Below are 25,123 nucleotides of genomic sequence, written 5' to 3'. Positions count from 1 at the left end.
TTAGCATTCAAGTGTAATTCCCAATACAACTCCTTTTTCTCAAGGATCAGTGGCCAGGGTCCCCCCTAATGTTCATTGTTACTTTTTCAAGAACTAGGAAACAAAATCATAGATTTTTAAATAAATATATTAGTTTGGATTGTGAACATTAAATAATCTGTTAGTTTTATATATGTTTTTAAGTTTTGCCAATGTGAAGGTTTGATATTTTGTGTAAAAGTCATGTTTCTTTAATTCAATGAGAGAAGGATCAGACTTTTAAACCATGTGACTTGGGGAGGGTTATTTAAAGTGTTAATTTTTAAAGTTTGTTATCTGAAAAAGTCTAGATACATTCTAAAATGAAAGTGCTCATCCAGTTATTAAAAAATTTGCAGTAGCTTCCACGGTGGTCTTTGATGTTCCTTTTGGTGTTCGTATTTAACATATTGTTCATCCTGGTCTTCAAATTTAGAGTATGGCAAACCACCTTGGAGATGCATTTTTCCATGGCAGCAAAACAACTGCAAATAGGACTGACCTTCAAAATAGTCAAATCTGAACAAGTTAAGCATAGGTTACAAAAATGACACACCTAGGTGCCAGGCAAATTTATGCTTTTCCTAGTTAAGTATTTGTTTCATATAAAGTCATGAATAGCATATTTATTTTTTTTCAAGATGGCTTTTACTCTAGAACTAGTTGATTTATTTTCCTGAATCATATTCATGATTTCTGGCTGGTAAAGCAGTTGGTACCTTTTGCAAGCCGTGTCTCCATGTACCTGGAACAAGTGTTTGGCTATTTCTTCCATATTTTGGATAACTACCTCCCAGCAAATGATATTCTTTGAAGTAAAATTAAGAATTTCAACTCTTCCTACTAGTACATTAAGAAAATGTGTACAGTGCTGAAATTTTTCTTGTATGTCAGCTAATATTCTTAGGTTTTCTTTCATGTTATTCAGATCCTGTTTACTAAACTGTTGTAGTCTTTCAAGCCTACTAATATGATTATTTGTTTCCTCAATTTCTTTTTTGAAACGTGAGGATTCATCTCTGTACCATCTGATTTTATCACGGCAGGCATTCACTGTTTGCTGAGCTTCATGTAACTCAATTATGGCATCATCCAAGGCTATCTGGCCAGCTCCCCACATAATTGCACCTAGAAGGTAACAATAAATAAACAAATAAATTCATATGACTGAAAAACAAAATGCAATACAAGGCTTGATGCTTTTTGCCCCTTATTATTATATAAATATTAATTGTTTGGGGTTATAGTTGAAATTAGTCTCATCAAGAATTATATTTTGAGTGGTTATAATATTTTCACCATACTTGTATAATTATTGTGGGCCTTATAAAACATGTATAATGAACATATGCCAATAATACATGCTTTACAATATAATTATAACATATTTGTAAGTAGTAAGCAATAATAAGCATGTTAATATGGTAAATCAATATGTCTAATTATGTTCAAGAATTGATTTTCATTTATATTCCAACAGCATAATGTTTAAGCACTTTGTATAGAGAAATCAGAATGGACAATACCACTTTAAAGTGTGGGTATAAAACATGAACCAGGATGCATTATGGTTTTTTGAAATTCAAGTTTTTGGTTAAGTCACATTGAAAAAGGCTTTAACAGCCGAAACCGGTTTGTGCAATAACAGTAGGTTGATTTTGGCAACCTCAAATAAATGTAATTTTATCCTGCTGCCACTGAGTGCTGGTCTCTTTTTGGATTATCTGGCCATCTCCCCACATAATTGCACCTAGAAGGTAACAATAAATAAACAAATAAATTCATATGACTGAAAAACAAAATGCAATACAAGGCTTGATGCTATTGGCACATGTAAATGTTCTTTGAGGCAGTAGTCTATGGCTTCACAGAGGTATATCACATATAAGTTTTAGTAAGTAAAAGCTAAACAGAACCAAGTGACATAATCAGTGTTCACAGTATTATTAGACTGTCTTTTTTTGCAATGACACCCTGTGTAGGCCCTAAAGTTATCTATCCTGCATTCTGCATTTGTTAATATTTCTCTGATCCACTATTAGTTTTCTGCCTTTTGCTTCTGTCTTCATACTATTGTTCTGTTCCAGACATCTGCCATGCAATTTGTGAAATGTTAAAATATAAATTCATAAGTTTATATGTGCATAGGTGTTCACTAGGCTAATGACCACAAGGGCCTTTTTAGGCCTAACCGTGCATCCCAAATCTCTGGCTAGTTCTGGTACCCTTGGTAAGTGTAAGCAGAGGCCTAGGAGTTGAACCATTTATAGGCTGTGTGGGTCCGTTAGAGACATAGGTACTAATAAATAACAGGTTAGTTCTTAAAGCATTAGTTGATTCTGCAATGAGGATTCTCCATGATGGACCTTAAGCATGTGCTCAGAATTAGCATATTTTTTCATAAGTTTCGGCACTTGGCCAGATCTTAGCCCAATATGATGCATGTCACAACTTATCACACTGAATGCATAAACACTGTTGTTCTCTGCACTTGTCGCTTTGTTCCACACCAACCAACAACTGCATTAATGCAAAGTAAATTAGTGAAGATTTTCAGCCTCATTGCTGGCAAGTAATATACTAGTACATATTTGTCTAACTTACACAGAGTCCAACAACAAAATCCAGCTGGAGTGACCACACATCCACAACAGGATAGAGGGAGAGTTTTTATGAATTATCAAGAAATGTTCTTTTCAAAGAACTAGCAGACTAAGGCTATAGATTTCCTCAGGGGTTCTAATGTTGGATAGAATCACAAGCAATAAAAGAACAACAGCAGAAGTCAGCAGATAGTACCAGGTCCAGCAAAAAGTCAAACAGCCCAGCCTTAAGGCTTTACTTCAGTGCCATAGCCAAGTGACTTAGTTGGGCATAAATGTTAACAGTGAAAGTCATGACAATTTTTCCTGCTGACTGGGCCAAAAATGCTGGAATCAGCTGTTCCCAAAGGCAGCAGATGAGGCAGTAGCCCTGCTAGGGGGCAGGTTATCTTGAGGTAATGTAACTAGGTGTATATGGGGGGAATATGTATTACTTAACCCTTCTCCCCCAACTTGGGGGTTGCTAAGGGGAAAACATATGTCCATTATGCTGCAAACTGATACACAATGGATTGAAGAAAATACCTCCCTCTAAAATTAATCATAGAGATCCCAGGGAGTGAGGTGCAATGCTAATCTATCCTGTCATCCAGTGAGGGGAACTCAGAGAAGAGTCCTGTGATGGAATAAATGACAGCCTTCATAGAAAAAAACACAGGAAGATTTGGCACCAGTGGCAACCCCCTCTCCCAAGGACCCAGCTAAGAAAGAGAAACAGGGCTACTCTGAAGACAGGCATAGAGTAATTCCACCTTAATGGGTCACTGTACCCAGAGGAGCAGACTGGTAAATTTCCGTAGAAGTCATTACATTCCCCCAAAATAAAGAGGTGGAATGTACCCATAGAATAGAGAGTATAATTTCATCTGTCAGTGTAAGGACTTTGTTCCACCCTTTTCCTGAGAACCAAGGACAGGAATTGCCAAAGCCCATTGTCTCTAGTGTACAGAAACTTCAGAGAATGATTGAGATGTGTGTATGTATGTATATATATGTATATATATATATATATATATATATATATATATATATATATATATATATATATATATATAATTACATCCTCCTAAACACCCAAGCTCACTGAGATTAGCAGGAGTCTGTCTTAAGTTCACAACCTTTCCTCTGAGGGTCTACCAAACTGTAAAAATATTGGAAACTAGATTTTTGGCTAAAAGTTCACAACCTTTTCTCCTGGGGTCTACCAAACTGCAAAGATATTGGAAACTAGATTTTTGGCTCAAAACAGGAAAAAGCCAGTTGATAGCCCAGTCGTGAAAAATCCATCACTGGCTAGAAAGGGCAGCTAGGACCAAAGGCTAACATGTGTATTGCCAAGTCCCATCCCAATCCATGGAAATGTACTGAGAACAAGATCCCTGATCTCCTTAACCAGATGGGACAAGGACTTTACAAGAATCAGAGCAAGTCCACTCTGAGAGAACAGAAACCCTTCCACCTCCCACACCTCACGCTACTATGCTAAGCAAGAAGGTAAAGACATTATAAGTTCTCTCAAGAAACAATCTAACTGGTTTCTAGAGGCTCTTCTAATGAACTGACCCAAGAACTGCAGAATAAAGAAGGCTTTTCCCCAAACCAACAGGACATCTGCAGAACTGAGAGCTCATCCAAGCACCCAGAAGTTATCTAGACATAAAAGAGGCCATAAAATAAACATGTAACACTTAGTCCCTATTTAAGAGAGAAGAGCTTTGGAATCCACAGGGCCAAGGGAGTTACACTAGGGGCCATATGGGTCTGGACCACCTCCTCACTAGGAAGGACAAAAGAAGGCTACCCTCCAGACAAGGAGAAGTTCCTTGTGAGAGGAGCAAAATCGATCCACCCAGAGAGAATACTTCTCAAGTGAGGGATTAACAGGGCTTCAGCTATAAAGAGGTTGTGATCTAAAACCATCCCAAGGTGAAGGAGAAAGGGAGCTCCATTGTGTTGCCTCACAGGACGTTACGTCTGGACCATGGACCACAAACATTACGGCTCCTATTATGAGTAGTCATGGAGATTCTTTCCTCCTAGCAAAGGATTCTACCATCACAACAGAGAAGTTCTGAAGTTAAGAACCAAGCCCTAGAAGAGAGGACAAAAAAAATGAATCCTCAAAAACTGGTTGGGCCTTACAGAGTTTCACTCAGATTCTTACCTCTCAACTATGCAGAACTTTGCAGAAATTCTTGATTTTTGCATGGTACTTTTAGTCTGTTCCTTATAATATTTGCAATTTTATGGAAATTGTTGAGGACTGCAATCACTAAATAATGACAGACATTTAAGTCTCATACATATTCTTCAGAAAATTTGTGCTACTACACACCTGTTATTACAGCAACTTTCTCATTTTATAAGATACTTTTTTTTATTCTGTTCCTTTATTTTGGGCCTTTCCCCCCATTATTTTTGGCTTTGCCCAGATTTCTTGTGCTAAGAGGTTGAGAAGAATGTTCCAGATAGAAGGATAAGGAAATCTCCATCAGTGACAGAACAGAGACCCAGGATTCTTTTCCAGTGCTAACAACCAGACCAAGGAAAGGGCTTCAGGAACCAGCACCCATCACTGCCAGCACTTCAAAGGGAACCCCCACAAAGCACTAGAGAAATGCCTCTTTTGCCTGGAAACCCTATGCGATCCTGGGAAACGGAGCAGGTTGTCCACTTCTGAGGATGACTGACCTGTGGAGAGGAAAACGAAATAAGAAATTGTAAGTCCTTTGTCAAAAACAGCTGCAGACCCTCCTCCTCCTCTTAGAAGATTATGAATGCAAAGTCTGATGAAGAGAATCCCCACTCTGGAAGAAAACTGCTTACTATCTATGAAGACATTCTGCAATGACCACAACCCCTGCCTAAGCAGCCCCAGTCTGTCAAGGAGGCATCAAACAAGTCAGACCTCTGCTTAACCCCTCCTAGTGGGGGTCACATAGTTGTGCCCACTGCCCTAGTCAGGGAATGTACTACATGCAAGAGACACAAGTTAAAATATGACCCCCACCAGATCTGCTAAAAAGACTGGGCAAATAAAGTAGCCCTGTAATCACAGCCTGCTCTGGAAACCTTCAAATTCTGGATTTTGCATGAAGCTAAGGGTGATCATCTGACTGATACATGTTAAGTGTTGATGTGAGGGTAAGTGCATAACTACTTATGTGTAGAAGGCAGCACATTATAATGAAATGTCTTCTCTGGATCCAGTACGAGTATCTCTGACTGAGGATTCTTTGGGTAAATGCCTACATTCATGGCATTAACTTTTCCGAAGAACTGAACAAGTGTCCTGTTGCTGGTATTTGAACTGTGGACCTTGCATCAGGCTTACCATATGACTACTCTCCTGCTAGGACTAACCAGTCCAGAAAGGCTGATGTGGAGATCCTATGAAATGTAGCTTCAACCCTAAGTACGCCAATCCTCACTTTGATGTCTCCAGAGATTGCTTTCAACAATGAAATGGGCCTAGAGCTGGCTGATCAGATGAGAGAAGACAGCATGAACATGCCATAATGATTGCCAAAGGGTGGAACCAAAGGGCAATGCATCTATCCCTGTCATCAACTCTCCTACCAAAATGGGGGATTCTGATTGGATTGAGACTCTACTAAATAGGGATTACCTCCACACCTGATAGGTCTTGGAGGCAAGGGGTAATGTTGACTCTCTGGCTGATTAGGGTCCCAGCCAGTCCTTCAAGTAAAACCAAGGCACCTGTACACCAGCTTGCTTGATAGCCAAATGAAGGAACTCTCCCTCCATACCTATAGGGAGCCAGTTATGGTATTCCACAGCTAATTGGCTATCAGAGGCAAGAACGTAAGGTTTTAGGCTACGAAACATGAAACAGCTTGTGAAGACATGAACTTTTATTGTGGATAGCAAGTACCAATGTCTCCATTAGTGGCAAAAAAAAAAACTGCAATAGGATACAGATTCTACAATTGCTGTATTATTTCATGGCATCTGTTATTACAGGCATATGTCCATCCTTAAATGTGGCAACTTCCAAGAAAAGGTGAAGAATTTTGAAAGGATGAATCAATAGTCCAACCTTATAACCCAACAAGGAGTGTCTCTGCTGCTACAGCATACATTTCCTGACTATCCTCTCTCTCTCTCTCACACATGCACACACACACACAAACACACACACACACACACACACACACACACACACACACACACACACACACACACACACACACACACACACCCACACACACAAGAAAAAGCATCCAAAGTAATAGGCCTCTACATAGGATCATAGGAGGTTATTAGGTTGGGCCCTTACAAAATCAACCAAGTTTCACCCTTATTTCCATGATCAGCACCTATCACCCCTGTCAAAGAGGAACACAGGTGGAACCCCTGGGGTGAACGTGTGATTACCCATCCAATCATCCAAATTGTGTTTGAAGAGGGCCAATGAGGTGCTCTGCTTGACTTGAAGCGGGAGTCTGTTCCAAATGTATGGTAACCTCTGGGAGACAAAAATGTCCTTCCAGCAGATTCTATTAATATCACATACCAGGTTAAGGCCATTAGAGTGAGTAACCTGTGTACCATTTGACTTACAGTTATGCAGCATTTCCAATGAAGCAGGATAAAAGATTGCCTTGTATGCAAAGCAGAGATCACCTCTGAGCAGTCTGTATGAAAAAGAATAAAGTGACAGTGATTTCAGATGGTCCTCATAGGACAAATCCTGAAGACCTTGAATTTTCCTTGTGAGGAACCTTTGTGGTCTCTCCAGTTGCTGCAAGTGTTTTGAAAGGTGTATACCAAAAGGGGCATTTTACCCAATTATTGGCCTGATAATTGAAGAGTACAGGAAGGTTATAACTTCTTTTTTTCTGGAGAGTTAAGGACCAGAGGTATTAAATTAGACAAACACCAAACCAGTTTTAGTATGAAACTAAACCTGCACATCCAGTTATTTTCTACATTATTCTACTATTTTATACTGCTTTCTGATAAATGTTCTAGAACGTCTGCAAAAAAATAACTTTTCAGGGACATGATTTATTGATATCATTGCTCCATAACTAACATAGTTCCCCAACTAACATAACCCCCCCCCCAAATAACCCTTAGCTACCTCTTTATTAACATACCCCACTATATAGATAACCAAAGAACTCGGGGACAAAACTTGGTAGGGTTGCACATCTGGGCTTATGAAGACCCTAGTAGTCATTGGCCTAGTATAAGCCCATGAACCACATGTGAAGAACTTTATGCTAAAGGTGAATGCAGTTAGGAATGTGACTCTTTTAGTCGAAGAAATACATCTTACAGGGTCTATGTTCAGCCATCGAATGAGAAGTTCAGCCAACGGCCAATAATTGAATGTTAAGCATCAAAACTTTAAAGCACTGAACATGCTTATTGGTGAGCAAAAAAACCCCATCAAATGGCCATAGATGGCCAAACAACAGGAAGTACCACGATTCGTAAGGTAAGCTAAACAAACCCATTTATAAATTGGCCCTATTCCCCACTGTAGTGTGACCTCATAGTTGGTATATGTAATTAGTGGGGGGTACAGCACCCACAGCAAAAGGATTTAGTGAACACCAGACCATACTTATGTGGGGGGCCCCCACAAACCTTGCTAATGGGGTATATATATATATATGTATCTATATATATATATATATACATATATATATATATATATATGTATATATATATATATATATATATATATATATATATATATGTGTGTATATATATTATACCCCAACTCCAAGGTTGCACTACAGTGGGTAATAGGGAAAATTTCTAAAAGGGCTTGTTTAGCTTACCTTACGGATCGAGGTATTTCCTGGTTGTTGGCCAACTATGGTCATTCAATTTTTTTTTTTTTTTTTTTTACAGATAAACACGTTCAGTGCTTTAAAGTTTTGATGCTTAACTTTTGATTATTAGCCATTCTCTGAATTTCTCATTCGATGGCTGAACACAGACCCATTTTAACACTTCAAACAGTACAGAGGCTACAAAATGAATGTTCAACAGCACATAAAAGCAACTCAAAAGCAAAGTCGGAGCTTTCGAACACCAGTATAAATATAATTTATTATAATTGTTTGCAACAATTATAATAAATTATATTTACGTTGGTATTCGAAAGCTCCGACTTTGTTTTTTTGAATATCTTAATGCTTCCCACGGACATGAACATAGGCCACTAAATAACTGCTAAGTTTGGACATGTTAAGCACACACACTGGCATTATACAAGCACCAACCAGAGAAGTCTGCATGTGGAAACATGCTTTCTGTAGCAGAGAGCATGTAATGTAATTCACAGAGCTTTTACAAGGGAGGGGGCGCTCCAAGGGGTGGGATAGGATGCCCTACAGGACCAGTAAACTTGCTTGCTGACTACCATCTCAGTGTTGCTTCAGGCAAATGGATGGACCAATGAGGCTACTTCTGGGCAGGAATAAATGGGCTAAACGGCTCATCTAGCCCACATGTGCTTGGTTCCTACCATGTGACAGGAACTGGTGATTGGATGCAGATAGGATACTGAGACTGAATGGGCATTGCCTGGTGGAAGTGCAAAAAGGTGGTTCGGGAGGTAGCAAGGCACCTCACCGAGTGCTGAGTATTACCATTGTGTCACTGAACTAATGGGCATCGAAGAACATTGAAAACTCATTGAAAACAAAATCTGTAATTGAAAAAGAATGTAAACTTATGTTATTCCAGGATCCAGTGTAAGATTGGAATCGGTTACCTTATGAATGGGGAAGAAAATTCCTATGTACAATTATAGGGAGTTGTGCCCACACATAACTTTGTTTTCAGGGATTAATTTATTGTGCAGTTTATCATAAAACTGCAGCATGTGGAATACAATGGCAGAATTATCATGCAGAAAAATGTAATTTGTATAAAAGAAGTGTCCAGTAAAGGAACAAGAAAATATAACAAACGTACACTACATAACAGAGTTAGACAAAGAGTAAAACTAATCAGTGTATGTGCATTAAAAAAAAGAAATCATAAAGTCATGTGTGGTTCAAAACCAATATAAGGTGATAAAACCCCTAGTGCACCAGAAGCTGGAATGCACTTTATAAACAGCAGAGTGCAGAGGGAAAACGAAACATAACAATGGAAGGAGTAATGTGGGTCATCTGTTGAGTGGCAGGGTTGACAGAATGAATGTGGTGCATGTAGGTGCTGCATGTCCTGTCAGGCCACACTGATAGAGCTAGTTCCATGTAAGAAAAAGACCTGCAATAATGACCAATCGCAAGTTCCTTGATTTGTAAAAGTAAACAGGACTACGTTAGATATCATATATGACATACAGTGCACACCTCACACTATCTAGACATTGTAGCTGGTCCATCCTACCTGACATAGAATCCAACAGCCATTAGTGACATATGAGTCATCTTCATCAAGGACTCTACATGAGCCCTTTCCATAGGCAATGGCATCTGTGGAGACTATTTAACATCTTGTGATGCCCATAGGACAAGAAAACAAACCATCATAGGTTTTCCACAGATTAAGATAGAAGTCCTTCAAGGATCAGTACTAAGTCCATTATTGGTTAACATTTTTACTAGTTACCTATACATTTCCTGCCCTCATTCATCTCATCTCTTATACAATATGCTAACTCTACAGTCATTACCATCTCTGATAACCTCTCTGATCTGAACACTCTCATCCAAAATTCATTCAGATCTTTTCAATATTGGCTCTCTAACAACCAGTTAATACTTAATCCAAAAAAGACTAAACTTCTGCTATTCCTCCCCAAATCCCTCACACACCTTAAACCCTGTTTCTCTATTACATTTCTTAACAATACAACTATTATGGTAGAAACTCATACTAAGTTACTGGGAGCCATCCTAGACGACCAACTTAAATATGACCTTCACATACTCCAGTGCATAAAGAAAACACACCAAAAATGAAGTATCCTGTACAGAAATAAAAAGATTCCTAAGAAAAAAGTCTATTTCCCTTACCCATGGCTACCTTTTACCAAATTTCTTTTACAGCTCACAAATCCTCACAAATCTCCAGTCCTCACTCTTAGTTAAACTCAAATCTGCCTAAAATAAAGTAGCCAGATTTGCTTCTAATGGAACCTCTAAATCTCACCGCTGTCTCTCTCTCTCAAGACCCTAAATTGGTTGGAATTCCCACACCAACTGCTTCAAACTCAACTGCTAATCATCCAGTCCATCATCTAAAAGCCCTCATTCTGCCCTAATATTTCCTCACTTGTCTCCTGGTATACCCCTTCCAGGACTCTCAGAAACTCTCATAAAAATCTAGTGGAAATTTACAAGCCAAGTAAAAAAGTTCTTGGAACACTGGACAAAACCTTTACAGTTACTATCCTTCCCTCTCTTGGAACAAACTTCCCCTATCTAAATGGATGTAAATCATCACCAAGAATCCAAAACTGCTCTCAAAGAATTCCTAAGTAACTCCGTATCTCCGTCCAGCCTACCTTCCATCTTTGACTTAACTTCAACACCCTAAAAACCCTTACTTCTCCTCCCTTACCTCTAGCATTATTCGCTCTTAACATCTCTACCCCTCACTTCTTCCATTATACCTCCCCTCATGCTTAATATCACACCGGACTACAACATCTATATCCCCAAAGAATCTCTACATAATACTTAAATACTAGCACTGAATCTAATTGCCAAAGGGTTTTATTTTTCTTATGCTTTGGACATGGCCAGAGCAAACAAAATTGCCTCTCAACTTACTATCTCTATGGTAGTTAAAATACTACTTTTATACAAGGTGACAAATGGATTGTATTGTACTCAGGACATATAAAGTTGGGTCTTAACAAACTATCTGTTTGTTACTAGTTTTTGTTTTTGTTATTAGGTAACAGTTATAATTTGACTTCTCATCTTCTTTTTGTAGGTGATTTAAAACTATATAGTTCATCAGATGAGGAACTGAAAGCACAACTGCAGGTGGTCAAAACTTTTTCAGATGATATAAGAATGTCATCTGCTTTTGATAAATTTGCAAAAACAACCTTTAAAGCAGGAAAGTTGCAGCACCAAGAAAACATCAGTTTGAGACAGGAATGTGATATAAAGAACTTGAGCAACAGGGAGAGTATAAATATTTGGGAGTTGATGAAGGATCAGCAATAAAACGTGAACAAATGCAAATAAAACTTAGTAAGAATTTTTTTTACAAGACTTTATTAATACTGAAGATAGCATTGACAACTAGGAACAAAGTCCAAGCTGTAAACCAATTTGTTCTTCCTATCCTAACTTACAGTTTTGGGGTGACTGACTGGCCCCAACATGTGTTGGATAGGTTGTACAGGAAAACAAGAAGGATGCTTCATGCTCATCACATGATTTATAAAAATCAGTGCATACCAAGATTACATATTACCCATTCTGAAGGAGGTATTGGCCTCCTCAAAATTCATTACATGCATACATTTCTGCAATTGTGGAACTGCATACGTATTTGCTGACCTCACAAGATTAGTTGAAAGTTTTGAAACATGAGGAGAATAAGTCTAAGATGACTTCTTTGCTTAGTTTAGCAGAAGCATATCGGCATCAAGTGGGAATGGAAATTAAACCAGAAGTAGATAAAAATCAATTCAAAAATCACTTATGGGAAAGTGCTTTTCACCAAAGAAGCACTTTTGCGTAAGTATGGCTGTTGCGGAGATCGCACTACAGTGGGGATAAGAGAAAATTCCCCTTTCTCCACTGTAGTGTGACCTCGGAGTGAGAATATAAAAGTAGGGGGCTGTGGGAGGTGCAGGGGGGTTTGCCCCCCTGCAAAAATGTAAATGTAATGTTTTTTTTTTTTAAAACACTTTAACGAAAAAGCACTTTTGTTAAAGTGTGTTCAGTGATAGTGGATTCGGACTGTTGAACTTTCATTCAACAGTCCTAGTTCCCTGCCTAATATCTGAGGAAATGCCCTTGTCTATGTATTTTACAGGTAGATGTTCAATACTACCAGCTGCCATCAATGGTTCTTTTGGGCCTGGAGACTAGAAGTCAGATAACAAGAAATTATGTCATTCTGCAAGCTAGCCCAGCAGTAATATTTGAGATATTAATTTGAAAGGTCTCTTAGAGAGACACACATACCTCTCAACTTCTTAGAGCAAAAAATCTGGACAAAGCCATAAATAATGAGAAGACAAAGGCCCAAAAATAGGACCAATTTTTAAATATTGCTCTTACAAACTTAGAAACTAGGTAGAATAACAGGTTTTGCATTGGCATGAATGTTCTGAAGGGTATGAAGTCTGAAACTCAAACGTCTGTCATTATTTTCTGACTTAAAATCATCAATGATTTGCCAATAATTTGCTAAAAAACACAGTTTTATAAAAAAATGGACCAAAAATATGGTGCAAAAATCTGGACATTCTGTGAAAATCTGTTTAGCTGAGAGGTATCTAAGCATTCTGTTTTCTGTCTTTGACTTGAAAACAACTAAAGAAGATCTATTCACCACATCTTCCTTGCTCTATAAGTAAGCTTCTAAGGTATAGCAACTGTTACATATAGTCAGGAATATAGCAAAGCATAGTTTAGATGTTTTTCTTTATTTATTTGAGACTGTCCTGCAATGTTGTTTTAACTATTTTCTGTGATTTTGAACTCTGTTGTCCCTGTAAATATATATTTAGCATTGCCTTGTTATTTTATTATTTATCATTAAATATATTTAAACCTTTCATTGCAGCTCATCTGTCTAGAGATATTTAAGTTCCGAGAGTACTTGTATATTTAATTGGTGACTGTGGGCCACTTCTAATAGCCTTACTCTTGTACCATTTGTATTAATAGTAATATTACACAGTAAGATTGGACACCCTTTATTAAGGGCCTTAAAGTAGCTGATAAGTAGCTGGCTGGTGGCAGTGATAACTACTTTATAGTCTGGGCAAAAGGGGGCATGGCTAGTAAACCAGTGCCAGCCTTTCCCTGGTGTGTGTGTGTGTGTGTGTGTGTGTGTATAAATCAAACCTCAAAGAGTGTGTGTGTCAGCTATTCGGGCAGGGACACGAAGCACTGGTTGGACAGAGAGGGTGCTGGAGGTCTTGGCTTGGCCACTCAGCTGAGATCTCAACTCTATATATGTACCAGTGGGAAGTCTTATTTGGCATCTGGAGAAAGAGGGAGAAATGTTTCTCTGGATAGTGACCCTGTTTAATGGTCATGGTTTGCAAGGGCACTGGGTGACACAGGGCTTCTAGGTTGTGCCCTAAATAGATCAATCTTTTTGTACTTGCTCAACAGTGATCAATGGGACTGCCTGGTTGGGAACTCTTATAAGGGTCTTTAGAATAAAGTGGATGTCTGGCACACTTTTGCTAGGGTACGGACTGGTTATCACTGTTGGCAACACTTCAGTTACCTGTGGAGAACCATCGTGACCTTCTGAGCAAATGAGAATTAGAGGTCAGGCAGACATCCCTCACATGTATTGTAAGTATGCATGGTTTATCACTGCCCTGTTATTGTCCTTAAAGTTAAATAGGCCCTTGCAGAACATTTAATTCATACACAGTGTATTTCCTACTCTAGTTTTTCAGCTCAACTGTAATATTAGAGAATGTTTGCTTGTACCAGAGGAGAATGAGATCTCTCTCCAGATGCGTGGGTGAGTATGATTACTGGCATACTACTGATTAGTCAGTTATATCAGTAACTCTTACTATTACAAGTAACTATTTCTATTAGTTTTAACAGAAATCAGTGTTAGTTAGCCTATACTGTCATCCAACTGATTAGTTAGTTATATCAGTAACTCTTACTATTACAAGTAACTATTAGTAATAGTCATAATAGTAATCAATTTTAGCTAGCATATACTGTTGTCTTACTAATTAGTTAGTTATATCAGTAACTTATTATTACAAGTAAGTATTAGTATTAGTTTTAACAGTAATCAGTGTTAGCTAGCATAAGCAGTCTTAGTAGCTCATTAAGTATCCCACCTGTTTTTAACGCTTGAAGATTAGGAGGCTGTCCATTCTTTTTCCACAGCAGGTGGTTGTATTCATTTTCCAGTACTAATGCTGCAGCATAAGGGGAGGGCTGCACTCCTGAGTATGCAGTGGTTTGAATGAGATATTAAACCAAGCCCCATCCCCCTGAGTTGGTTGTTAGTGGTAACACAGGTGAATGTAAAATATCACATGGCAGTTATTGAAAAGATTAGGGGAAGTTTTATATTGCTCTGGCTGAATTTCCCTTAGTCAGTATGAATACCACAGGTGATCTCCCTTTAAAACAGTCCATTGTCCTAGTGGGACTAACCTAGTCAACAAAGCAAAAATAAATAAATGTCACATATGTGAGGAAGTACCCATTGTTATAGCTCTTACAGTTACCAATGACACACTTTTGCCATTGTCTTTTGTACAACATGACAAACCCTATGGATATATGATGATTTGTACACCCACAATCTACATATCCAGGGGATGCACTTATTACTTATTTGCACGAAGATGTCCAGCTATGACAGCCTGGGCAGCATACTCACTGTCCCAAACTATCCAATATACAGGTAGGCTGCCACTCTTCTGTGATATGGATACTGGCCCAATCTGGAGAGACATGGGCTGTGGGGTGGAGAGCTATGAAGAGCCATGGGGGGATGGTAGCTGGGAACTAGGAGGGCTGTATGGCATCATATTGCCCATTCAACACTTCACCATATTTCCATGTTTGTGAGACATTTAGGTGGCATACCACTGGTATTTGTGCTATACCTGTGAACTATCCCTCAGTGCATAGCAAACTGCATTATGGTGTTTTACAAACCACCTCCTGAGAGCTGTCTATACTGCCAAGTGCTTTTCAGCCTTTGGAACAACACAATACCATCACATGCTGAGTTGCATAAATTATATCACTGTCCAAGTCCCATACCTCTCAACCTCTTAGAGCAATAAATCTGGACAAAGCAATAAGTAAAAGTGGGACAAAGGCCCCAAAAATAGGGACAATTTTTAAATATTGCTGTTACAAATTACAAAGCTGATAAAACAACAGGTTTTGCATTAGCATGACTTTTCTGAAGGGTATGAAGTCTGAAACGCAAATGTCTGCCATTATTTTCTAACTTCAGTCTTTAATAATTTGTCACTAATTTGCCAAAAAAACACAATTATATGAAAAACGGACCAAAAATATGAGGCAAATATCTGTACAATTGAGAGGTATACCAAGTCCATATGTTATGTGCTTGACCTTGACCCATGCAGCATGTCCACAAGGCCACAGCCTCACATACTCTCTGGCTTATTATGTCTAACATCCTGAGCCTGTCACTGTAGCCTGCATTCCCCACCACATCACGGCCAGGGGAACACTAATGTTGCTTACATGCATGCACATCATACCACTTGGAAACTTTTATTATCTTACCTGGACAGAACTATCAGATGCTCGTGGCATACCTAGCAGCTGTGTATTTGACTAGTAAATAGCTGTATGGTCATCAGATGCATTCAGAGTACTGATGCCCCCCCCCCTTCATTACTATGTTTTTTTATATTTTATTTGATGTTTATTGCTTTATCTCAGCCAATTTATTTTTATCATGTTCTGCAGCATCTGCCATGACTCTACCAGTGATGCAACACTGATCCCTACCCCACCATTAGCTATATCTTTCTGCCAACACACCATCTGTGTTCAGGCCTATCTCCTCATTGGATGATGGAGGCCCTTTGATGGAAGGGACCTAGGGGTATGGCGGGGTGGACATTGGTAGAGGTGGTATAGAGCAGGTGGACTGGCAGTTTGAAGCCTGCAGAGGTTCTTTGTGTGACTTGCAGATTTGCATCACTACCTGGAACTGTCATCACCAACATCTGAGGCAGGGCCCAGAGAGAAGACCAGTCAGTGGTGGCTGACTACTTCCTAGATCCTGCTCGGGTAGCATGGTGTCAAGAGTAGGACACCCACCGTATCCCCATCCTCTATGTGTGTCACCTCCATCCCCTCTTTCCTGTCCAGTTCTCCCCATCACCCCCTTCTCCTCCCTATGTCTGCATGTCTCTGTATTAATTGTCCACCCCCATATGTGTCAGCAACTGCCCTGTTGGTCTTTGTCTGTGTTTTATTTGTTCTTGTGTGCCACACTTCCATATTCCTTCCTGCTTTCCATCCTTTGCTGTCCTCTAATATCCTTCCCCATCTACATTTCTTAAAAAAATGGATGCCTATTTCACAAAAAATATACACCCTTACCCTCCCTCCTCACTCCCACTTTTACTTTCCCTGGGTCCTTGTACATGTTCTTCTACTTGCTTTCCATCTTTTCTGATTTTCCTATACACCCATTTCCTCAAATTTATATCTTAGAAATGTCAATTCAGTAACTGTGTGTGTGTGTGTGTGTGTGTGTGTGTGTGTGTGTTGTGTGTGTGTGTGTGTGTGTGTGTGTGTATATATATATATATATATATATATATATATATATATATATGTGTGTGTGTGTGTGTGTGTGTGTGTGTGTGTGTGTGTACACATTGCAATTTAAACAAGAAACATCTTTATTAAACCATGACTTCTGATACAGACAATCATACATTTATATAAATGAAAACAAACCACACCAACACAATCCTAGTTGCATGCATTTTACATCACAAACTATACTGACATGCTCCTAGTTGCAAACATTATACATCACTTATAATCCACCCAATCATTTTCAGTCAATCATTACATAGCTCATTTAAGTCATGCCTTCTTTTAAACCTCACTCCTCTCCTGTATGCATTGTTCCCACAACTCCCATTTTTTTCTTATGTAGTTTGCTCCTACCCTTTTCTAAAGATCCCAATTCCAGTTGTTTTATCTCTGTTAATATTTTGATTTCCATTTTCTAGTAATTGCTTGTTTTCATTTTTCAGACTCTTTGGAGAGGATTGGATGTTTTTGTAGTTTAGCAAAATGAGGTACAGAAGTCAAGAGTATGATTTCCTAAAGGGTGACACAAACTTTTATAGTGCTTTCACATGTCATCTTGAAAGCTATTACTCCTATTTGTTAAATTTTATTCACATGAATGCCTTCAAATTCTGAAATATTCATTGCAGTGTATGTCCTCAGACTTGCAGAGTAGCACAACCCTCATAGTGCTAGGACATGCCAATTTATGTTCGGTACATAGTTCATAGGTTCATAGTTGTGTACTAGGCTAATGGCCCTGGGGTCTTTACAAGCCTAGCCATAGGATTACCCTGGCATAGTGCTTCCTGACCTTAGTTCCCAGTGCCTCTGTCGAGTAGAGCCACTGCAGTTATCCCCAAGGTGAATTTTCTGTTTCCCATCCACTCATCAAGACTTCTCTTGAAGAGGGTCAGTGAGGTGCTCTGCTTGACATGTATGGGAAGTCTATTCCAAAGCATGGGCAGTCTCTGGGTTATGAACCTGTCCCTCCAGCATGTTCTGTTAATTGTGGAAATGAGGTTCATAGGTTGGTACTAGGCTATCGGCCCTAGGGCCTATACAAGCCTAGCCATAACAATTCCCTGGCTATTTCTTCCCACACTATTTACTTCCCTGGACCCCTGTCTAGCAGGGCGACTGACGTGATCCCCGGAGTGAATTTCCTTTCTCCCATCCAATCATCAAGGTTCCTTTTGAAGAGGGCCAAAGACGTGCTCTGCTTGACATGTATGGGCAGTCTATTCCAGAGTCTGGGGAGTCTCTGGGTCTGGAAACTATCCCTCCAGCATGTTTTGTTTATTGTGATGACAAGATTTAGATCCCTGGAGCATGTGGCTCTGAGGGATTGGGATTTCTTTAAGTATAGCATGCCCAACGGCTCTGGGTTTGACATGGCCTTGTATGTTAAGCAGAGATCACCACTGAGTAGACAATATGCGATAGAGTATAGCTGGAGTTTTTTAAGGCAGTCACCATAGGGCATCTGCTTTGGGCCTGTGATTCTTTTAGTGAGGTATTTCTGTGGCCTTTCCAGTTGTTGCAGATGTCTTGAGAGGTACATACCAAATGGGGCATTGTATTCTATAATGGGTCTAATGAGGGATGAGTACAGTGGGACAATGACCTCCTTTTTTAAGGATGAAAAGCCCTTAGTGATGAGGTGTGCCACATAGAAGGTTTTCCTGACTGTTGTTTCAATATGGTTATTGAAGGTGAGACCACTGTCCACCTGTGTCCCTAAGACTCTTATCACACTTTTGGTGTTTAGTGTACTGCCACCTATGTGATAATTCATGGGTAAATGTTTTTTCCCAAAGGGGATAACTATACGTTTCTTGGCAATAAGCTTGACCCCATGGCTCTAGCACCAAACATCTGTTTCTGTAAGGCCCTTTTGTAGAGTATCCACATCATTTGGGGATTCAATAATGGCTCCCAGTTTGCAGTCATCTGCAAACTTTGTTAGCCAGAGTCCCTTAGTGTTGGCCTGTACTTCAGAGAAGTAGATGCCAAACAAGAGAGGTCCCAGGACTGAACCCTGAGGTACTCCACTTGTCACTTGTCTGGAGCTGGATTTGGAGTCAGCTACTTTTACAGTGTAGGTTCTGTCAGTAAGCCAGTTGACAACCCATCGAGTGATGTAGGGATTAATGCCCAGCTTAGTAAGTTTATCTATGATTCCAGAATGGAGGATGGTGTCAAAGGACTTGGCGGGGTCCAGATAGGCTGTGTGGACTGCCTTACCCACTCGTCCACGGCTCTGGAGACTGATTTGAAGAAGTCAATAAGGTTCAGGAGACAAGATTGGCCCTTCACAAACCCAAACTGGTTGGGGTCCTGTGTTTTAAGGTTGTCAATGTATTTGTTTATAAGTTTCATGATAATACATTCCATGGCCTTGCAAATCAGGCTCGTCAGACTGATTGGGCGGTAGTTCCGGGATCCAAGGTGGATCCCCCCTTGTGGAGTGGGATAACTGTAGCTGTGTGCCACTCAGTGGACACGAAGCCTGAGGTGAGGGTATGATTAAACATGACACTTAGGTGAGGTGCCAGTTCATTTTGTAGTTCATGTAGTACACAGCCCGGGATGTCGTCTGGTCCCATGGATGCTGTATTCTTAGCTTTGGAGAGTGGGTTTTTTACCTGTGTGGCCGTTATTACCGGAATATGGCAATCTTCCAGTATTAAGATGGGCCATTTAGGGGGTAAGAGGGGGTTAAGCTGGCACTAAATTGATCTGCCAGGATATTGGCAATATCCTTGGGATCAATATAATTAATGCCATTCTGTTGTAGCTCAGAGCAGATCTGAGCATTGCCATTTAGATTCTTGACATAGTTATAGAATGCCTTTTGGTTGTCTTTGGAATCTTTGGCAATTTTATTTTCATAACTAGCTATGGAGGATTTTATGAGGGATCTCAGCTTCTTACTGAGGCTGGTAAGGGAGTTTTTTGCATCCTGGGATTTTCCTCTTTTCTGCAACAGTTTTTTTCCTTTTGTTATAAAGTTTGTTTATGGCAGGGGACCACCAGATTGGATTCCTTATTTTGGAGGCGAGTATCTTGGTTCTATCTGGGATAGCATGATTCATGCATGAGTGGATGTGCGCGTACAGTGCCTTAGTGTAGGACTCAGCAGTCAAACTTTCAGTTCCCGTCTGCATGGGTGTCATGAAGTTTGTAACTTCTGACTTGAGTAGCATGAAGTTGGCTTTGGAGAAGTTTTTTATGGAGGCTTCCTTACTGGGGGGGTGGGGGTGGGATGTGGATGTTAAAGGTGATTAGCTTATGGTCTGACCTGACCAACGAGGGACCAAGAAGTTGAGGTCTCTGAAGCATTTGGTGCGGAGGGATTGGGATTGCTTTAGATGTAGCATTTCTAACAGAGTTGGGTCAGACTTGGCTTTGTAAGTCAAGCAGAGATCGCCTCTAAGTAGTTGATATGAGATTGAATAGTTGGGAGTTTTTTTTAGCCTGTCCATATAGGACAAGTGTTTAAGGCCTAGGATCCTCTTTGTGAGGTACTTTTGTGGCCTCTCCAGTTGTTGCAGGTGTCTAGTGAGGTACATTCCAAATGGGGTATTGTACTCGATGATTGACCTAATGAGGGAAGAGTAGAGGGAGACAATGACCTCTTTCTTCCTGGATGCAAAACCCTTAGTAATGCGATGTGCCACATAGAAGGGCTTTCTGACCACAGTGGCAATGTAGTGATCAAAAGAGAGGATGCTGTCAACCTGTGTTCCCAGACCTCTTATAACGCTTCTGTGTTCATTGGAGTACCATCAATGTGGTAATTCATGGGAACCGGGTTTTTCCCAAAGGGGATGACGACACATTTTTTGGCATTGAGCTTAAGGCCGTGGTTCTGACACCAGTCGTTGGTCACAGTGAGGCCATTCTGTAGGATATCAACATCACTTGGGGAATTAATAATAGCTACCACCTTGCAATCATCTGTGAACTTTGTCAGCCAGAGTCCCTTTGTGTTGGCGTGGACTTCAGAGAAGTAGATACCAAACAGGAGAGGACCCAGGACCGAACCCTGGGAGACTCCACTCGTGACTAATCGGCAGTCTGACTTGGAGTCAGCTACTTTCACACTGCGGGTTCTATATGTGCGCCAGTTTGCAACCCACCTAGTGATATAGGGGTTGACTTAATGAGTTTTTTGTGATTCCTGAGTGGGGAATGGTATCAAAAGCCTTGGCCGGATTAAGGTAGGCTGTATGAACCACCTTGCCTTCATCCACAGCTCTGGTGACTGATTCAAAGAAGTTGACCCAGCTGAGCAGGCATGATCTACCCTTCACAAAACCAAACTGTGTGGGATCCAGTGTTTGGAGATTCCCTACATCCTTGTTTATTAGGTCCATGATGATGCGTTCCATAGCTTTGCATATCAGACTCATCAGGCTAATGGGGCGATAGTTCCCAGGGTCTGTAGTCACTCCTCCTTTGTGGAGAAGGATGACGGTAGCAGTGTGCCATTCGGTAAGGATAAAACCTGAGGTGAGGCTGTGATTGAACAGGGCACACAGGTGAGGTGCCAGTTCACTCTGTAGTTCATGTAGAACACAACCAGGGATATTGTCAGGTCCCATAGAAGCTGTATTCTTGTCCTTGGACAGTGCTGTTTTAACCTGTGCAGCAGTAATACTGGGTGCCTGGCAATCTACTGGTATTACGATTGGCCCTTTGGGGGGGAGGGGATAAAGTTGGCACTGAATTTGTCAGCCAATATAATGGCAATATCTGTTGGCTCAGTATAGGAGGTACCATTGTGCAGTAGCTCAGAGCAAATCTGAATATTGCCATGGAAATTCTTTACATAACTATAGAAATCCTTGTGGTTGTCGTTACTATCTACTACAATTCTGTTTTCATACCTAGCTTTAGAGGATTTGATGAGGGATCTCAACTTTTTGTTGAGGCAGATAAGGGAGTTTTTCCAGTCTTGGGACTTCATCTTATTCCACATCAGTTTCCTCCTTTTGTGGTAGAGTTTGTTTATGGCAGGGGACCACCAGATTGGCTTCCTTTTTTTGGAAAAGAGTGTCTTGGTTCTATTTGGTATGGCAAGATCCATGCATTTGTGTACGTGTTCATACAGTGAACTGGTGTATGATTCTGTAGTTATGCAACTATTCTGCATTTGCATGGGTGCCGTGAAGTTAGTCACCTCTGTTTTTTAGGATCCCAAAGTTAGCTTTGGAGAAGCTTTTCATGATGGTTACCTTTGCTAGGGGGGTGGGAGGGATGTGGATTTCCAAGATGATTAGTTTGTGGTTAGATCTAACCAGGGAGGAGCTATTGGTGTAGAGCAATGGTTACCCATGTTAGTAATGACCAGGTCAAGGATGTTGGGTTGAAATCAGAGTTAAAGTGAAAGTTAGAGATATCACTTTACATGTATGCCAGACATCACAATATCTCCAGAAGGTTTGTTCCAGGCAGTAAAAGGTGTGGAAACATGCAGCCATGGGGTTCATGGCTGTGTACATCAAATATTGGATAAACTGAATGTATGTAACTTATATACATGTTTCTGTTCCTTTACAACAGATATGTAGATGAAGCAAACTATTTAGTACAAGACTGGCATTTTACTGGCAGTAAACATGAAGAATTGTACATACTATTTTATTTTATACAATGATCAGTATGAATTGTGGGTTAAGCATGACTTTTAATTCTTGAAGGATTTGGGGTGGCAGACAATGACATACATCTCAGACATTGCTAACATGGTGTGAAATACTTCACACAGATTTTTTACATTTTTGATCAGTCTGAACTTCTCATAGCTGTGTAAATTTGACAAACTCTATACTACTCTGAAGCTCATATTAAGGCTAGAACTCCCGGTCTCTTCCATCTACACCGATAAGCAGGGAAGTTTGCGTTTAAGCACTCTTCATCCTAATAAAAATAATACTGCAGTCTCACATACAGTTAATATGCTAGAACTCCAGTGTAACCATTCATCTATCCTCAACCCCTTTTCTCATTTTTGCACATGGGGTTAGGGTATCACTTCAGCAGTAACAATCATCTCAAACCAAGGTTTAACACTGCCAGGTGGCTGGCCCTGCCACGATAGTTCATCTATACCCCTCACTCGCACACACACACTCTCACCTATGGCCAATTTAGAGTGTGCAACCCACCTACTGCATGTCTTTGGAATGTGGGAGGAAACCAGAGTTACTGCAGGGAGGACATACAAAGCCCACACAGAAGGTACCCCAGCCAAGAATCAAACCAGAAAACCTCTTGCTGTGAGGCGACAATGTTAACTGCTGCACCACCGCATTATTTACAGAGGCAATTATCTTTCTGATGACAACTTGCATGTGCCTGCATGTACGAAAAGCTCAAAGTTAAAAACATTGGTTCCAAGGTACTGAAAGCCAGAAATGGAAAAAAAACAACTCATGATTTTGCAGTAGAGTTAACGACTCTCCATGTAATTCAACACTGGTAAATCCAAACATTTTTACAGCCAGCAGAAGTGAAGGAAACCCATTTGATTTGTTCTGCCAGCGTTAGTTTGTGGGAGGTCATAGAATACTGGGTATTGGGAATATGCTAGTTACCTGCTGTTGTGTGATCTTGCAGTTGGTATATTTAATTAGCAGGTGGTGTGGAGGATCAATTCACACACACACACACACACACACACACACACACACGCACACACGCACACACATGGATATGTACATGTACACACATGCACATTTGCTTTCCCACAAACATACACACGTGTATGAAAATATGTATGAACATGTGTTCACACAGCCATGAGTAAACACAGACATACATGTACATACATGTATAACTATACACACATATATGTATATTTATGAATGGTCATAGCTAATAAGGCTCAAATCATCACATAGCTGCAGCCTGTGAAAGGTTTAAGAATGAAGAAAGTAATCCTCAAATGAATGAAAAGAAGCATTCTGTCATAGATGGGTAATGAATATATAACTAGTTAACAAAAGTGTTTTAGTAAGGAAACAGTGCAGTCACTCAAGAATGTACAAAACTGACAACATGTACAAAATAAAAGGTAACTGTATGACCAAGCATAATACAGATCTGTAACTGCAATATGGAAAAGATCAGATCGTATAAGGTACCCAGATTTTCACTGTTGAGAGATTATATTTATGTGTGAACTTTGAAGGAAATCAAGAATCACCAACCTGTTATTCCAGGTATTAGTCCAAAAAGTGGCACAGCAAGCAGTATTGTCATCCCAATGCCAACATCTCTCACTATTTCGTTACGGTCATAACTGGATTTAGCAAATGCCAATGTCTGCTCAGCTTTCTTCAGATGCCTTTCTGCACTTTGTAATGAATCTTCAGTTCTTTTTTTATTTTCATTGCTGGGCTTCAAACTCATGTTTAGATTTTTCAACTTACTTTGAAGTTCTTTAAGCTCATCGGATGTCTGCTTCTGTCTTAATATTAGCTGTCCAATTGTATGTTGTATTTCTGTTAGAAACTCTCTTGAACGTTCTTTAGCCTGAGAAGCTTTAGCCTCTGCATCCTTTATCAAAATACGGACTTCAGCTATTGCTACAGGTATACACATTTTTTCATTCTCCAAAATGGCACATGCAAGACGATTAAGAGCAATCACAGTGTCTTTCAATGATTTTTGTATGGCATTTTTATACCTTTGCTCAAAATCTTTTGATAATGCCATTTGTTTTGCTCTGTATGTAGCTACTATTATAATCTTGTAAAACAGACTTAAATGTGAAGCACACGAGCACAGTTAAGAACTCCTGCTCTGCCACAGCTGTTTTATTTTATTAGGGGTGTGGCATAACTGTTCTTGACAGCTAAAGCTTGCCTCCCTCCCATCCTTGCGAGGGCAGTTAATATAATGACTTCTGCAAAACTGATAGCAGAGCAGTGTTTGTTTGGAAAAAAAAAAAAAAAAAAACAACATATCAGCAGCAAAGGAAATTAAGAGAGAAATGCAATTCCCCAACTT

At 39.9% G+C, this 25,123-nt stretch overlaps 1 protein-coding gene across 1 annotated transcript; it reads right to left on the bottom strand.

Moving 5' to 3' along the window:
• Positions 1–333: 333 nt before the first annotated feature.
• On the bottom strand, positions 334–24,910 carry LOC122815990. Its single transcript, XM_044088869.1, has 2 exons — positions 24,322–24,910; positions 334–1,146 (listed from the first exon to the last, which is right to left on the bottom strand). The coding sequence occupies exons 1-2, from the start codon at positions 24,827–24,829 to the stop codon at positions 620–622; spliced, it is 1,035 nt and encodes a 344-aa protein (XP_043944804.1). The 5' UTR covers positions 24,830–24,910; the 3' UTR covers positions 334–619.
• Positions 24,911–25,123: the final 213 nt, after the last annotated feature.

This window comes from Protopterus annectens, chromosome 11.part0 (assembly GCF_019279795.1).
Source record: "Protopterus annectens isolate FY-2018-M chromosome 11.part0, PAN1.0, whole genome shotgun sequence".
Taxonomy (NCBI): domain Eukaryota; kingdom Metazoa; phylum Chordata; order Ceratodontiformes; family Protopteridae; genus Protopterus; species Protopterus annectens.
Note: the sequence above shows the minus strand (reverse complement) of the source record. Positions and strands in the feature narration are given on the sequence as shown.